This window comes from Alosa sapidissima, chromosome 9 (genome assembly GCF_018492685.1).
Source record: "Alosa sapidissima isolate fAloSap1 chromosome 9, fAloSap1.pri, whole genome shotgun sequence".
NCBI lineage: Eukaryota > Metazoa > Chordata > Actinopteri > Clupeiformes > Clupeidae > Alosa > Alosa sapidissima.
The window spans coordinates 26,482,148-26,500,771 of NC_055965.1; the positions used below are offsets into that span (position 1 = coordinate 26,482,148).

The 18,624-nt window shown below is 41.7% G+C and overlaps 1 protein-coding gene across 1 annotated transcript in view; it reads left to right on the forward strand.

Annotated features, from left to right (window-relative positions):
- Positions 1 to 18,624, forward strand: part of LOC121719526 (CMRF35-like molecule 8) — a 30,008-nt gene that overhangs the window by 1,057 nt on the left and 10,327 nt on the right. The window contains exon 4 of the mRNA XM_042105248.1: positions 17,627 to 17,934. Within this exon, the coding sequence (XP_041961182.1) occupies positions 17,627 to 17,934 (308 nt within the window). The remainder of the gene's footprint in view (positions 1 to 17,626; positions 17,935 to 18,624) is intronic.

The following is an 18,624-nucleotide window of genomic DNA, read 5'->3' on the forward strand; positions in this document are numbered from 1 at the left end:
GATATCCACTCCAAGTACTTGGCTGTAAGTAACATGGCTCTGAATTAAGAAATTAACCCTTAGAACCCTAGACTGTTTTAAGGGCTTTTTCACTACCTGGTCAATGTAAGTGCCATACACACATGCTATATATTGTTTTTTAACAGAGTCTAGGCTACCCAGAGCTGCCACTATTTCATGTATTAATACTTGCATTGATTTCATTTTGATTTTTAAATAATAAAAATACAAATAGTGTATTATAAAAATTCTTATATTTTGACATGTATCTCACCACTGCAAGCTGGAACATGTGTGCATAGGGCAGACTGTTCTGAATCTGGCAATATCATTGCCATGGTGGAGGGATTCTCTGGGGCTGAGCAAATGTGAAAAATATGTGGTGTGTGCCTTATGGAAATAAATGCCATTTTTTTTATTTAGCCCTATGGCTACTCTATTTTTGGCCATTCTCACTACCTTTAGTTATAAGCAGTTATCCTGGTCATTGTAAGTGCCATTGACACAGTAATGAAAAATGCCCTTTCTGCGCTCACATCTGTGACACGAACTGATCTGACCTGACTGAACCTGAGTTTGCATGTTCTGTGTGTACACTCATGATGATCCTAAAACAACTTTTTACTGCATTGTTATGAACAAAGTGAAGGCAAAAAGGTGTTTCTTTGTCGAATAAATTGGGATGCAATGTCTCGAATTGGATGCCATGCAGGAATTCGCTAGGATCTCAAAACCGGATTATGAACATGCTTTGCCATAGAGAAACACATGATAGCGTTGGATTATGAACATGCTTTGCCACCACAACGCACAAAAACGTGGGGTAAGTCGAGCTATATGAAGTTATTATTATGACCGCCGCGCAGCGAAGTGGCGGTCATATAGGTTTAGTCAGATTTTTTTTTTTTTTTCTTTTTTTTTTTTTTTCTTTTTCGCATGCCCAAATTTCCGTCAATGATTCCCGGGACACTGAAAGACCGGGGTACACGAAACTTGGTGGGCATGTAACCCCACATGGATAGCATGGAACCATCGTTTTTCGTTTTGATCTGTAGCCCCCCCGCTGGACTGGACCCCCCGAAAGGAGGGTAGGGCAGACACAGTTTTCTGTGAATATCTCGAAAACCGTAGGGTTTAGGAGGACCATTTTTTTTTTGTATGTTGATCTCAAGGGGCCATGTCAACCCATTCCATAACCACTGATTTCATGTATAGCGCCACCTAGTTAAACACAAAAAAGTAAAAATGAGGTGTTGTAATTGAAGGTATCTGTGACCTAACATAGTCAAAACTGCACGAAATTGGAAGTGTAGGATCATTATGACACCCTCTGTATGCACGCCAAGTTTTGTGGAATTCCGTTCATGGGGGGCCACACAATAAATTAATTTATGTTACTATACACCAACTGGCCTGTAGGTGGCCGGAGACAGTTTTCTGTGAATATCTCGAGAACCGTAGGGCCTAGGAGGTCCACCTTTTTTATGTATGTTGGTCTTAAGGGGGCATGTCAACCCATCCCATTAACACTTATTTCATGTATAGCGCCACCTAGTTAAAAATTAAAAAGCAAAAAATTAGGTGTTTTCATCACAATATCTCTGGCTGACAAGGTCAAAACTGCACGAAATTAAAAGTGTAGGATCATTATGACACCCTCCGAATGCATGCCAAGTTTTGTGTACTTTCGTTCATGGGGGGCCTTACAATAAAATAATTTATGTGTACATTTAGTGACGTACACCAACAAGGATTCCCGGGACACTGAAAGACCGGGGTACACAAAACATGGTGGGCATGTACCCCCACATGGATAGCATGGAACCGTCATTCTTCGTTTTGATCTGTAGCCCCCCCCCCCTCCCCGCTGGACTGGACCCCCCGAAAGGAGGGTAGGGCAGACACAGTTCTCTGTGAATATCTTGAGAACTGTAGGGCCTAGGATGACCAATTTTTTCCGTATGTTTGCCTCCAGGGGTCATGTTAACCCATTCCATGTGCACACATGTGCATAAACAGATACACACGCACACACATACATTTACAGTAATCATACGTATGACACATACTCACACAGTAGACATATGTACGCATGCATGCACATGCACAAACACACATACGCAGGCAAACACACAAGCACGCACATACACACACACCCACACACATAAACATAAATTTGTACACGCACACATGCACACAATTCAAGAATTTTTCCCGTCATCTACTCCCTGAATTTTTGGTCATTGATACCCGGGACACCGAACCACCGGGGTACATGAAATTTGGTGGGTATGTAGCCCCACTAGACTTTTACGGAAAAATTTCATTTCGTCCCCGGGGACCACCACCAACCCCCCCCCCCCGTGCTGGGCCCCCTGAACTGCAAAAAAAAAACAGTTTTTCCTAAATAACTACCTGAACCGTGGCACTGAGGATGAAGAATCTTTTATGGTATGTTGTCTCAAGGGCCCACATCAACCTGGCTCATAATCACTCATTTGTGATTTGCACCCCCACCCCCCGGTAAAAAATGAAAATGCAATATTATTCTGCTTTAATCGCCCCTACAGTATCTTCAGTTAAGATGTTCAGAACTGCACCAAATTTTATGTGTATGATTGACCTGGCATTATCCGGGGGTATGCCAAGTTTCGTAGAATTTCATCCATGGGGGGGGTCTAAAAAAATTAGGTTATGTGTACATTTAGTGACTGTACACTCATTGGCCTGTAAATGGCGGTGCACACATATACACATGCACACACACAGGCACCCACATACTATCGGTATTAGAACGGCCGATACATAATTACAAATTCAGTAGGATTAAAAGAAAGCCAAAATAAATATTCATCATCATCATCATGGCTGCATTTTCAGTATTGGCGAGAAGTAGTCGTTTGTCCACTAGATGGCGCATCGTTGCAGTGAGACGTAATTTTGTTGGAAGTTAAAAGTGGGTTGGAAAAAACAATGGACGCTTCATACAAGGACTGTAATTTACCGCATTTACCGCAACATCAAATAAGGATAGGACGATGTTCACATGAAGTGTAATTCCCATTTCTTCTTGAAGCCGAAATAAATCTGAGGATGTTTATCGGACATGCTTGGTTTTTACTGCAGGTACGTTAATCTTGTAATATCAATGAGGACCTAGGTAATGTTACCGTTAGCGTTGGTTGAGTGATGGAGGCATTTGATTTATTGCATTTGTAGAAAACTATAAATGCGGTTATACCAAGCAAATGTATAGCAGCACTGTTTGTATCTTTCGACTGTCATTTATTGCACGTGCTACAAAATCATTCTGTGCAATTGAAGATTTACCAACGTTACACCGGTCTGATACAGTTTTGCCTATACATGCGTGAGACTGAGACGCCTGTTTACTTTGTTTTAAGTGCGTGCAGGGTGTGAGAAGGGAATCGATGTGCTTTGATTACAGCTTGGTAGTTGTAGTCTGTGAAATTAAAAAGCACGTGTGTGTGAAGTATCCAAACAATGACACCTTCATTTCATTATGGCTGCTTTAGCAAAACACCTTAAGCTACTGTGTAGTGGGTCCCATTTAGAAGTGGCTACTTCATTCGCGCTTTCCTTGACTCATGGAGCTGCGTGAATGTTATTACAACTTTGCGCCACGATATGGCAGTTTAAGTCCGCTTGATACTGTAAGGCGTAAGCCATTGGTTTTCAAAGGAGATTTTATTTGTGTCGCCAGCATAGCCTATTGACAATTTATGTTGTAAATAGGCCTACCTTATAATCCTACCTGTAGCTTAGGGAAGCTAACAGCTTTCTATTAGGATCTAGTTTGTTAGTTACCGTTTTGTCATAACTCCCTGATGCATTTTTGCATTTAGAATAGCCAGAGCGTGTATATCTCAATCGGAAAATTAAACAATATCGGGTGCCTATGGACTAGGCTGGGTGAACCCAGCCTGATCTGCCCGCTATTTATTTTTTGATTTCTTAAAAGATTGAGCTTGGTCTGATGAAAGCCAGACTAGCCATGGACCTCAGTTAAACAATGCAAGGGAACATGAATCAGCCTATATTTGCACTAACAATAACGGACAAAAGCTCTTCAACTTTGGCCCGATAAAATGTGTATGAACAGTCTAGCGACGCATTTCATCAAGGCCCATTTGGACATGTCAGTTATTTGCACCACTGGTTAGATGTAAAACAGCATTTCGTTTCAGACTAGGCTACTGTTACTTAATTTGTGCATTAACAATAACGTTTCAGACTACTGTTACTTAATTTGTGCATTGACAATAAAGTATTACATGAACTAAAGATGACTAAAATCTTATGTAGAAGAAGAAACATTCACAAAAAATCCATCCATCCAAAAATGACCTTTGTTTTTGATAGCTGTTGAAAACGGCATGGAACTGACAGAGATGTTTTTGTTTAAAAATAAATAAATAAATAAATAAATAACATTATGCTGATACCTTTTGCTTTTCCCAAATACAATGTAGCCTACAGGTGTAAGTGACCTTTCATCAATCCAGTTGCAATGGATGAACTGTGATGAACTGCCCTACTTGTGATTGTTTAGAGATTTTAAAGGTTTTATAACAATGCTACATCTTCTTTGGCTATTCTACAATCTATTCACCTTTTCAGCACCAGTAGGCTACTTTCTGTGCAGCCGCACACACACACTCAGGCATGCCAAACAAGCATACACAAAAGTTTCAAGAGTGGGGGATGGAGTAAAATATGGAGACAAATTGAAGTGTGATTTATTTTCGCGGAACAGATGTACAGGACTGAGCGGCGGTCATATTTTGTACCGCTATGCGGTACATCTAGTTTTGATGTCATTTCGTCTGTTTTATAACCCAGACCGGTGCACTTGGTACCAATAGATAGCCCTGTGTCTCCTCTTTCTTCTGATATGCTTGCCATATCTATGCGATCACGGGTTCGCGAGTAATTCAAACGAGAGTAATGGGTGCGCAGGTGAACTGTAAATATTAATCAATTTTATTTAATTACATGATATTTATTTTTATTTTCATACTTGATCGCACAGGCAAGTGTTTAGTCTCGTTGGAAAGCCCCACTTCTGCTCTGTCACGCAATTAGGTTTCATCTCGCTGCGATGAACAGTTCCGGAGCAATGTAACAAAGAATTCAGGCAAAGCAGCCTGCCTCTGCCTGACCAGCTATGGCAACAGGGCTCTCAAGTTTTGAAGTTTGCAAGGAGTGAGACTGTTTCTCAGGGGGGAGGGGGCGTGCCATTGACACAGTGTCACGCCCCCTCCCCCCTGATCGAAGTACATGAAAGTCCTACGTCTGCTTGAACTACTCGTGGCACCACGCCCCCTCCCCCCGATCAACAGAGACCCACCCTCCCCGTGTCCCACCCAGCTTCATGAGAGAGCACAAATTCCATTATTTCAAACACACTGTTTTATTTATTCTAGAACCCTATAGTAAATAATAATAAATAATAATAACATAAATTATAATAATAATTTCACCCAAATGGGCCCTTTGAACAGCAGTGGCTCATTCTGCTCTATAAACAAACAGAAAACAACCAAATGAGAAAAAGCACATTTAGCCCCAAAATGGTCACCTGAACAGTGGTGGTTCTGTCCGTGTGTGTGTGTGTTTATGAGTGATGTTGTGTGATGTAAGTGTTTGTGGCAGATTTTTGATTCATCAGGTTATGCAGGTTATGTAGACCAGCCTTTCTCAAACTTCTTTGACCTGAGGCCCAGTCATGGCAGACTTTGGGGTCATAGGGCTCATCTACACGTACCCAACCCCACTCCCTCCCAATCGTCATTATCATTATCACAATCATTATTATGCCTATATTGTTATACATGCACTTTCACTTAAATGTTTTGTGCCATGCACATTAGAGGACTGCTTTACTAATGTAAGATATAATTAGTTTCATTGCTTTTGCATGGTTGCATGATGCTTGCATAAGAAAATAAATACTTCTCAAAATAGCAAGAATTATATGGGTGCTATTGTTTTGGGATGTTTCCCCATTGCAACCATCATACATTGGTAGGACATGGAGAAACAAAATACATGTTTTTTAATGAAGTTTAATTTGAATGCCTGAATGTAAGGATTCAGGAACACAATACCAGCTTTTTTGGCGAGCAGATAGGCGTAAATCACTGATCTGTTGATCTTTAACAGAGAAGGCTAGCTTTTGGCCACTTAATATTCAAATTTGACTGTACAATACTCAGTGCTATACAGTGTATTATACAGTCTCTGCTCTGTTTCTAATGAAGTTCCAAAAATCAACGTTGTTCTATTAAAGTCAAGTCAAGTCAAGTTTATTTATATAGCACATTTCATACACAGAGGTAAAGGTGCGATCTGTAGGATTGTTACCGAACGTTCTGTAGGCCAAAATCAAAACACTGGTGAACGTTCTCAAGACTACCAGACGCGAGCCTCTTCTGGGTTGCCAGATGTAGGCTAATGAAGACTTAGCTAACGTTAGTTGACCTGCAGCTGCTTTAACGTTTCTCCAACCATGACCCAGCTACACATTACGGAAACAGTGAAAACAAAAAATACCTCTCTAACCAATGTAACATATTTAGCTGAAGTTAGCGATGCAGATGAAGTTTAGCCTAGGCTACCTTTCGTGGAGAAATATGGCCAGCTCTGCGCCAGACTTGATATTCTTCGTTTGACAAAGACGTCACCATCTCAGGAAGCTCCTCCGATGTCCACTTAATTTGTTTATTGTTTTAATTTTGGAAATTTGCCTGCCTCTCATAGGCGTTCATGAGTACAACTGACAGCTGTTGACAGTTGGCCTTTGCTAATTTGGCAACACAAATAGGAGGACGCGCTAGCCCATTATTAATTCTATTCTAGAATTAATCGTTCAAAACATAAACGAAAATTCCAAGAGATTCCGCCCCGTAACTCATTTTTTTCATGGGTTTTACGGGTTAGAGTAATGTTGTCAAATAAGCCATTACTTCAATTCATCGTGTTTCCTTACTCTCTGACAACATATGGTGATCATTTTTGGAATGGTTACAGTTTATTTTCCATTATTTCCTACATACTGGACCTTTAAGTAATAAGGCTATAGGTTACACTGAGGGGTGTTAAGTCAGCTACGGGGTGTTGTTAGGCACAACATGCAGCAGACTCGAGAGGCGTGTCATGCCTAAAACCCCCTTAGCTGTTCTAAGATCAGTGTAACCTAAAGACTCGTGTGGCTCATTACTTTTTTTCTAAAAACATTTACTACATAATATCTGGCACGATTTTATAGAATAAATGCACAAGCAAGGAGAATTGTGACGATTTATTCATAGATAATCATTCTTCCGCCAAGTCATATGTTTCCTCTATCAGAATGGTTGCCAAGAATCATGATCAAGGACCGTAACTATCTTTTTGTTAGGAATTCATAAAGTAAGTATCTATACATCTATCTATGTATCTATCTTTATTTCTATCTTTCTTTCTTTCTATCTGGACTCTAGGCAGAACACAAGCACTCCAACGCAAATACAAAAGATTCCCTTATTACTGATGAACTCAAGCGACTTAAGTGGGTGTCCACTATCTGTCAGAAAGACGACCTGAGGACAGGTCATTAGCTAATTTCCGATCCTGCTGGACTCTTAAGTGTGTGACTCAGCTGAACAGCCTCCGTGACACGTCACCTTACTTTACATTTGCACTTCAGCGTTCGGTTTGCTGAAGTGCAAATGTAAAGCACTCTAAGCGTTGTTGGGAAACATGACTTCTGTTTTTTTTTTTTATTTTTTTTTTTTTTAATTTATTTGCAAACATCATTGACATTACAGAAAATGCAACACTACGACATGCACATGAACACTACATACGACAAACAGACGTACATTACATAAACACATACTGTAACTTAACAAGACATCACATTGACTTGGCTTCCACAAACATAACATAACACAACATAACATTAATAACAGAAAGGCTAAGGATGATTTGCGTCCAGGATGATTACAGATATGATTATCAGGGATGAAATTGATGACCGGAATGAAAAGAAGGGGGGATGGGGGGGGGTGCGGATGGTAGCTCTAAGAGTGTGAATGAGGTGGTGTTGGGATGGGGGTGGGGATGGGGGGTGAGGGGTAGTGAGTATGTGAGGATGTATGTGTGTGTGTGTGTGTGCGCATATGTATAAGGCTGGCTTGCTGTTGGGCCAGGAGGAGAGAAGCTGGAACATAGAGAGGGAGGGTTTCAGAGGAGAGGAGTTGTAATTACTCTATTAATGATAAGTATAATAATAGGAATAACTGATTGCCTGGTTGATTGCCTGACTGATTGCCAACCTGGGCACCCATTAATGGCCACAGTTCCACCCAGCCCCTGCAGTTATACTGTGACGAGCTGACAGAGGGGAGGACCTGCGTGCCACCCATCGCCACAGGCCCCCAGCATATGCACACATCCCCCACTACCACGACCAACCACACCTCGCCCCCAGACCTTCACCCAACACGCCACTCTTGACCTAAATATGTACAGTATGTGAATGGCTAGGTTGAGGGGTCTATCTAGAGTGTAGCATTAAAAGAAGTGGGCATGCATGGTGAATATCTGTCAGGATTTCCCCATGCACACCACACTTACCCTGTGTAAGATGTATGCCTCCTCAATGTGTGCATTAAAATAAGTGAGGCATGCAGATAGACACCTGATGAGGCATCTACCTGCACTCCCCTCTTACCCTAGCCTGTTTTGTAGTTTTTGTTTATGTATGTCACCTAACATGTAGTGCGATTAAAAGAGAGTAAAGCGTGCTGTGTGCTTCCAGGACAAGGCATGTGCATGAGCGTATGAGGAGGGTGCACACCGGGGGCCCAGGGCCAATAGATAACCCACAGGACCCAACCAATGCCAAAACCACACAGCGACCCGCCAGGACCGAGTCTCCCAAGCCATCCAATGGGGCCCCGTCAGAATAACGATGGGAGAGGCAGAGAGAAAGAGTGAAATTAGTAAAGTTATCAGAGAATGTAAATAAAAGGGGGAGGGAAAGAAGGGGGTGCTATTTATATTACTAATAATACAAATAATAATAATAATAATAATAATAATAATAGTTCCAGCTACCCTCCCCTGCCTAGTGTTCGATGATATGTGTATCTGTTGATGAAGTGTGTTATGATCGTGTGGAGATGGAACTCAGGCAAAGAGGGTCAGGACTGTAAGTAGGTGATAAAGGGGTACCAAGGAGAGGTTGTATCCTGAGTATTGATTAAGTTTGTAGTTGATAGATTTTCTAATGATATATAGTCTGTTAACAAGTTTTTCCAATGAGTGATGTGAGCTTTTTTCTTAGATTTCCAGTTCATGAGGATTGTTTTCTTGGCGATAGTCAGCGCTACCAGCAGTGTTTTATTGCAGGGGTTGCTTAAATTGACTGTGGATGTATCACCAAGTATGCATAAGGAAGGGGATGCTGGGATGTGACAGCCAAAGATGGAAGAGAGAGATTTTGTGACACTCACCCAGAAGTGGTTGATTGGAGTGCAATGCCAAACCGCATGAATGTATGTATCTGGGTTATTTTGTGTGCAGTGAGTGCAAAGATCCGAGCCAAACCCCATTTTAGCCAATTTATGTGCAGTGAAGTGGAATCTGTGAAGAACCTTGTATTGTATTAGTTGTAGATTACTATTCTTTGTCATGAGGTAGATGTTTTTGCACATTTTGGTCCAGAAGTTGGCACCGGGAGTAATTGATAAGTCTGATTCCCATTTGTGATATGGCAGGCCAATTGTTTTTTCTGAACGAGATATAATTTTGTAAATTTGGGAGAGTATTTTTTTGGGAGAGGGAATATTAAGCAGCTCTGAGATTGGTGGGGGAATGTCAAGGTTAGCTGTCTGGATGTTAATTTTTCCTAGGATAGATGATTTAATTTGCAGGTATTGTAAGAAGTGTTTACTCTCGATGCCGTGCTTCTGGACCAAACAGGAAAATGAGGCCAGATTATTGTCTTGAAGAATGTGTTGAAGGTGAGTGATGCCCTTTCCCATCCATGTGTGAAAGTTAAGTGTTTTTTTATTGACGGTGAAATCTGGGTTATTCCAAATCGGGGTGCGAATTGATGGTGCTATAGGTGAATCAGTGATGTGGTAGAATCTCCACCAGGCTGTCAGAGTAGCTGAAATTGTTGGGGCTTTGAAGGATGGATGTTTTTTGACCGACTGACTGCAGAAAGGGAGATCTGATATTTTAATTTCTTTACAGATTGTTTGTTCTAGGTCTAACCAGGTGTTGTCTGAGGGGGTGGGGTGTAGCCATTTGTGGATGAAGTGGAGCTGGTTGGCCAGGGCATAGTGCTGGAAGTGTGGGGCCTCTAGTCCTCCCATTGCTTTTGGTTTTTGGAGAGTGGCGAGTTTGGTCCTTGGGGTCTTATCTTTCCAGTAGAATTTAGTGATTAATGAATCGAGAGACTTAAACCAGAGGGTGGTGGGCTGGGTTGGAATCATAGAGAATAGATAGTTTATTTTGGGCAGTATTGTCATTTTGATTACTGAGATTCTGCCCATGATGGATAATGGGAGGTTCTTCCAGCGTTGAAGGTCATCATCTATTGAAGTGAGTAGAGGGGAATAATTTAGGCTAAATAAGTCTGACAGCCTGGGGGAGACTTTTATCCCTAAGTAAGTGATATAGTTAGTGCAGAGTGGGATAGGTGAAGAGTTGGCTGTCACATCCCAGCTGTTGGGATGTAATGGGAGAACTGCAGATTTATTCCAATTGATTGAGTATTCAGAAATTTTAGAGAATGTGTCAATGAGTTTGATGGTTTCTTCTACTGATGTTGTGGGGTCTTGAAGAAAGAGAAGAATGTCGTCAGCATAAAGGCTGATTTTGTGATGCATATATGGAGTCTGGACACCTTTGATGAGGGGGTTCTGACGGATGGCAGCTGCTAGGGGTTCAATGAAGATTGTAAATAGTGAGGGGGAGAGTGGGCACCCCTGTCTAGTTCCCCGGTGAAGAGTGAAACTTTGTGATGTTAGTCCATTGGTGATTACTGTGGCTGAAGGAGAGGTATATAGAAGTTTAATCCAGTTAATGAACGACTCCCCGAAGCCAAACCTCCCTAATGTGGAAAACAGGAAATTCCAGTTCACCCTATCAAAAGCTTTTTCTGCGTCCAGAGTTGCTATGATGGTATTATCTTGAAAATTTGTAGAGTGATACATTATATTTAACAGTCTGCGGGTGTTGGTGGATGAAATTCTACCTTTAATGAAGCCTGTTTGGTCTGGGTGGATAATGGATGGGGTGACCTCTGCTAATCTGTGTGCTAGCATTTTTGCGATTATCTTATTGTCCACATTGAGGAGAGAAATTGGTCGGTAGCTGGATGGCATTGTTGGGTCCTTATTGGGCTTGAGGAGCAGTGAAATTGAGGCTGTGGTGGAACTAGTTGGAAGACGTCCTTTCTGTTTTGATTCATTAATCATTCTGATGAAAAGTGAAGCTAAGATGGTCCAAAATTGTTTGTAGAACTCAGCAGGAAAGCCATCCGGACCTGGTGCTTTATTATCGGGCATCTGTTTCAGGGCATCAAACAGTTCTTGTTGAGTTATAGGTGATTCTAGGTTTTTTATTTCGGTCTCATTGACTTGTGGTAATTCGATGCTGTTTAGGAAAGAGTCTATGAATTCCTGGTTGGGGTTTATTTCTGAAGAATATAGTTTATTGTAAAACTGGTAAAAAACATGATTTATTTCTTCAGGTGAGCTGGTTAGCTTCCCTGCTGAGTTCTTTATGACCGGGATTGTTGATTTTTCTTTGTTACGTTGGATTTGATTTGCTAAGTATTTACCTGATTTATTGCTATGGTGGAAGTTTTCCTGCCTTAGACGGTGAATCATAAATTGAGTGTGTTTATTGAGTATTTCATTGAGTTTGAATTTATGTTTCCTAAGTTTTGCCTGTGTTTCTTCAGTTGGGTTGCTTGCATTGGTTTCTTCTAACTGTTTAATTTTATTGTTGAGTTCTACTTCCTGTTCTTTTTCCTTCTTTTTTTTGTATACTGAATATGAGATGATTCTTCCTTTGAGTACTGCTTTTCCTGTTTCCCACAGAAGGGAAGGAGATGATTCAGGGGAGCCGTTCATTTCTAGAAAGAATGCCCACTCTCTCCCAACAAAACTGATGAAATTTGGGTCTTGTAAGAGGGATGTATTAAAACGCCATTTGCTAATTGGTCGCTGTTGATTCGTTATGTTCCATTTAATTGTAACTGGGGCATGATCGCTAATGACTATGGGATGAATAGTTGAATCAGAGATATTTTTCATTATAGAGTTGCTGGTTAGAAAATAATCAATACGGGAATAGGAGTGGTGGACCGGAGAGAAAAAAGAGTAGCATTTGGAGTCTGGGTGCTGAAGCCGCCAACAATCGCCAAGGCCAGAATCGCTCATGAACTGTTTTATTGTTTTTGTGGATTGCCAGATTCGTTTGCTTTTAGAGTGATCAGATCTGTCAAATGTGGGGTCTAACACGGTATTAAAGTCGCCTGCAATTATGATGGGACAGCCAGATAGAGTTGAGATGGAGGTGAAGAGGTTCTGAAAGAAAACTGGGTTGTCTGTATTAGGGCCATAAACATTAACAATTGTTACAGGGGTATTGTGAATTGAGATGTTTATGATGACAAAACGTCCTTCTGGGTCTGTGATGGTGGCGTTATGGATGAATGAGATTCTTTTGTTAATCAGAATGCAAACTCCCCTTTGTTTTGTATTGTAATGAGATGAGAAAATGTGATTGAATTGTCTTGATTTGATGCGGGTGTAGTCTAATTCTGAGAGATGAGTTTCTTGTAGGAGACATATGTCAGCTTTTAAACTATCCAAATGATTTAAGATTTTGAGCCTCTTTGCCTGAGATCCAATCCCACGGATGTTCCAGGTCAGGAATGTAAGTGGTACCATGTTGTGATTGTACAGTTATGAAAATGTTTGATAAGGTGGGTATTGTGTGTGTGAGAGTGTGTGCAGGTGTCAGTTAGATAGGAGAGGGGGAAGGGGGGGTGGAGGAATAGGTATGTAATGTGGTGTGCGAATGAGATGTAAAGGGTAGGGGCTGAGAAGAATATAGAGCATAAAGAGGTAGGAATTTGGTTCTGGAGTGGTGACAGCATGAACATTTCCTGTTTAACATTGAAAACATACAGATCATAATTTGACTTTAGCCTATAGACATAATAAACAAAAACAGACAGGACACACAAGCAAACATGTATAGACAAAACACCATGAATAACATTAAACATTGAGAGAGCAAAAGAGAATGGGTGGGTAGGGGGAGCAAAAGGAATGAAACATAAGAAGAGAGAAGAGAGAGGTGATCCAAGCATCAGTAGGCAGTGGGTTAGAGAGAGTTGAGGGTGACAATGTTATAATCAAGATGAATGTTGGCATGAGGTATGATGTGCTATAGCCAGGTGGTGATATTGGGGTTGCGATACAGAGTTCCATTGACATACAGTTTATCGACTGACAGTGCTGCTCGTTTGCCCTCTTGCCTGAGTTGTTTCATTATGGGCAAGAGGGCTCTTCTTCTTTCCTGTATTACTTGTGGGAATTGGTCGTTTAGTCCGAATGAAGTGCCTTTCAGTTCTTTTCCTTTGCTTTTGATGAGTTCTTTGTGTTTGAAGTGTTCGAACTTGGCGATAATTGGAGGAGGTTTTTTATTGTCTTTGGAAGTGAGACGGTGTACACGGTGGAAGGTAATCTTGTCAACTGTTTCTGGCGGTAGTTTGAGAGATGACTGCAAGAATTCTTTAACTGCTTTCTCTGGGTCGTCGGGTGTATCTTTAGAAGTTGGCAGGGGAATTCCGGAAAAAATGAGGTTATCGCGCATGCTGCGGCACTGGAGGTCTAGGATTGTTTCTTTCATGATCCGATTTTCGCTGGTGAGTTGATTAACATGGTCGGATAAGTTTGTGATATTTCCTTTGAGTTCACGGTTTTCTAATGCGAGTGTGTCGATCTGTGATTGGGAAAATTCGAGGCTGGCTTTTAAGTCCTTAATATCTGCGTGCAGATGTTCCAGTATTGCAAGTTTGTTGTTTATGGATTGTAGTAAACTAACCTCGATGGATGTAGAAGTAGCGCAAGGCGTAGGTGATTCTGGTTCAGTCTCTGTTGAGTAGTCACGAGTGCGTTTCTTGCTTGGTTCAGATGACATAACGTCCAGAATGAAGAGGTTGCCGTTGGAAAAGGTGGAGAATATAATCCGGTTTTTGATGAGAGTTGTAGAGAGGTAGTGGTTGTTTTTAGTAGAAGAAAAATAAAGTTTTGTATTTGTGTTTACAAGCGTCAGTGTTCAGTGCGCTGCCATTTTGGATCTCACCCAAAGTCTCGCGATGTTCAGTTCAGTGCATCCCTCTCACATGACTTCTGTTGACATTCGAACAAAACAGACAGCTAGCTCGCTACTCCCTCCCCCTCCCTCCCGTGCAATGAAAACGTGAAACTCTCCTAAACGTGCATCTCGTCGATGATTGGCCAGAACAGTTTGTTATGTTTGTTATGGTCCAGGCTGGAGCATGTTGTTTTTGGAGCCTGGGCTGTCCACAGAGAGACCACATGTTTTATCAGTGTATTCAGGGAACAGGCACTAGCGGATGGTGAGATAATGTTTGCTGTGTGTGACAAAAAATGTTTTAGCTTAGGAACCACGTAATATAGCTTGAAGCGCCTTTAAAAGTACACTTCGGGCTTTGGAGCCTGGATGGTAAACAGGGCGTGGAGGGCACACACAAATACATATTCTACTCTCTCTCACACACACACACACACACAAATACATACTCTCTCTCTCTCTCTCACACACACACACACCTCCACACACACACACACAATCACACACACACACACACACACACACACACACACACACACAATCACACACCTGTATAAAGTGCAGCTCAGGCTCTGGACCATGGATGTCAGAGGGAATGTGGAAGCAGATGATCAAGGCTAGCAGGACGCAAAAGCTCAAGGTCAGACTGACCAACTGAACTGTGTCGTTAAACAATTAAATAGCATTCAACAGGTTGAAGCAGAGCTTTGATACCAACGTTATCGATTAGTTTCAGTTTCTCTCGCGCAGACGCCTGCATTGAATGAACGCTCATAGCCTACCACCACTTTATTGTATGGCTCCATGTTTAATGACATCGATAGCAGAAACGTTTGTTTTCTTTTTTTGTCGGTCCGCGGTATCTTGATTAACTGCGCAGCAAATTATCAGACGAAGCACCGGGCCTAATTTCACTCCACGACTCCGCGGACCAGCAGTCTCCACGTTGCGGACCCACATCAAAACAAAACTATTTCCTGATTGGTTGAGAAATCTATTTTCTGATTGGCAGCTCTGAACTGAATGAGCGCACAGACAGCAACGTTGTGTGACACGTTTGTAAAATATAGCCCTTAGAAATTTCTGTGCGGGCAAGTTAATAATTTTTCGGAGTGAGAAATGCCATGTGTGGCGTGTGAGCGTGTGAAGTCATTGAAATGCGTGTGTCTCACGCTCAATGCGTGAGACTTGAGAGGTCTGTATGGCAAGAACCACACGCAGTCAGCAAATTATGTATTTATAAAGTAGCCTAGGCTAGGCCCTATTAGCCTACCTGGAGCCATCTGGAGATATGTGCCTAATATGCTTGCATTTCACCCGAATTTTATCGAAATATTCTTGTAACAGCGTTCCCGCGGGCATCCGATTATTTTTGATCAGCCCCACACATCAATGTCAGAGCCTAGGCTACCTAACAAGGACAGCCCAACGCAGCTCACTTGGCTATGATTCGTGACACATTCTAACATCTTATTAGCATTAATGTTCCAACTCATCAACTCACCTGTTACTGAGGTTAAGTAGTAGGCTAGCCTAGTCTACTGTCAAGTGTTTTTAACAGATGACTTGAATTGTCCCGCTGCTGCTGCTGCTGCACTAGGCCTACTTACGATGTGATCAGAACCGTAGGCTACACTTCCTGACTGGGCCAATGGTCGTAGATAGAGTGCAGTAATTGGTTCAGTCCCTGCTTTGCAAAGTGTTGTCGAAAACGGCAGCAGTTCTTTTTTTTTTTACTTTTCACTGAACGGAGCTGGGGGGGCCAGCAGGGTGGCCAAGCTTTGACCAGTGGTGGCCACCACGTAGCTCCGCCCCTGCATCAGAGGTACTGTATATCAGAGATGGTCTACCTATGTTCCTTTTGAGTAACTGTGCTTTTGACGGGCCGTAATCAACAAAAATGACATTATGTGTGGGCACAAACTAAAGTTATTTTTGATTTAGTCTTATAACTAAGTTAACTGGACTGCTATTGTCGAAATTGTGAGCCATTACCATCACTTTCAACATCATTAACTAGTATAACAGCAATCAGGCAGGCATAGAGACGGACAGACAGACAAGCAAAAAGAGACAGACAGACATACAGGTAAACAAACAGTCATACATGTAGAAATACTGTGGCTAGGCCAGGGCCCACTTTCCCGATAACGACGGAGACACGCTCTTAAGAGGGTTTTCTACGATTCATCTTACGATCGTTCATTTGGTTTTTCCGACTGTTTCCCGAACATGCTCGTAGCGTGAACGCGCATGCACTGCTCTTAAGATGCTCTTAAGGGGAGCTGTCCATGTTAATAGTTCTGAAATATCCTCTGATTTGACGGTGATGTCAGGTGACTGCACGTCACAGCTATAGGCCTACCATTTAAACTTCGGATCTACACATTAATTCACATCAATACGAAAATAGAAACACTTTGACATCTGCATGTAAGCATCCCAAGTAGGTTATATACCACACAGAGACATAAATAATTGTAATTATTTTAAGATTAGATTGTTGCACCATGCAATAATTTTTCGCGGTGCCACTTAAGAACACGTTTGAAGATAAGAAAGAAGTCGAGTAAGAAAGAGAGGAAATGTGTAGGCTTAGATTTTGATGCAGTAGGCTACAGACTAAACCACATGTTGCTTTCTCTGCTTTTTACCTCATAGGCCTAATAAAATATTCACTTAGCAAAGATAATGTCAAACTATTCTGGCAACGTCTCGTTTCATAACTTGATTGCATTTTTGTCCGCTTTTCATCACATTATTATGACCATTAAATGTAGGCTATTTTGTACGCTAAAATCTGATTCATCACAGGTAAACACAATAAAGAATGGGAACGTAAATTGGATGATGTATTCTAAGTTGTAATTCCTCTGTATGTCCTGTTGGTGACCTCAGTGAGAAGTACTGTTAAGACGCTCTTAGCCGGTAACGAGTACTCTGGAGCACTCGTAGATCTACGAGTGTTTTCACGATGCTCTTGAGCTACGATGGTTTCGGGAAACAGTCGGCAAATTTTAAGACGTTCGTAAGAGGGACTTTACGACGCTCTTAGGCTTAAGATGCTTTCGGGGAAGTGGGCCCAGGCCTTTTAGGACAACAAATCATGAGAATCACTGTGGGTGTGTGTGTGTGTGTGTATGTGTGAGAGAGAGAGAGACAGAGAGAGAGAGACATTCCAACTAATGTTGAAATTGTGACCGATTGACAGATGTTTGCTGTGGCCAGCCTCTTGATGTCATTGGTCAAGTGGGGGGCAGTGTTGATATTAGCTGCAGGTATCCCCAGGAGTCGACTAACATCAGCAAACACCTCTGCAAACTGAGCCCGGAGTCCATGTGTGCAGACCTGATTGCATCCAAAACACATGAGACCAGGGGAAGGTTCTCCATTGTACATGATAGAGACCAGGAACTCTTCACCGTGACGATCAGAGATCTGACCAGGACTGACTCCGGGGTTTACTGGTGTGGGGTCAGGACTGGGGGCATCAGTGGAAGCATGGCTCTGATCACAGAGGTCAATATACAGGTCAAAGGTTAGTTGATTTATATATGTTTTATAATTTTACTAATGCCATCAATGGAAAAATGATGTTTGATTCAAATGACAGAGCATAGGAATGGCTGTGTGTGTGTTTGTGTGTGTACGTGCATGTGTGTCTGTGTGTGTGTGTGTGTGTGTGTGTGCGTGTGTTTGTTTGTGTGTATGTGTGTGAGTGTGTGTGTTTGTGTGTGTGTGAGAGAGATGTGTGTGTGTGTGTGTATGAGAGTGTGGATGTTTGTGTGTGTGTGTGTGTGTGTGATAACAACCTGGTCACTGTTTTATGTTGAGTGGCAGACAAATTGAACAAACAAGTTATAAATTCTGTATTACCACATGTACTTTTCACCAGCACCACCACCATCATCATTGTTATCATCATTGTCATCATCTTCTTCATCATCAACAACAACAACAACAACATTGTTGTCATCATCTTCTTCCTCTCAATCCTCCTCCTCCCCCTCATCATCATCATCATCATCATCATCACCAACAATAACAACATTGTTATCATCATCACCATTACCACCTCCATTGTCATCATCATCATCATCATCATCATCATCATCACCAACAACAACAATAACAACATTGTTATCATCATCACCATTACCACCTCCATTGTCATCATCATCATCATCATCACCAACAACAACAATAACA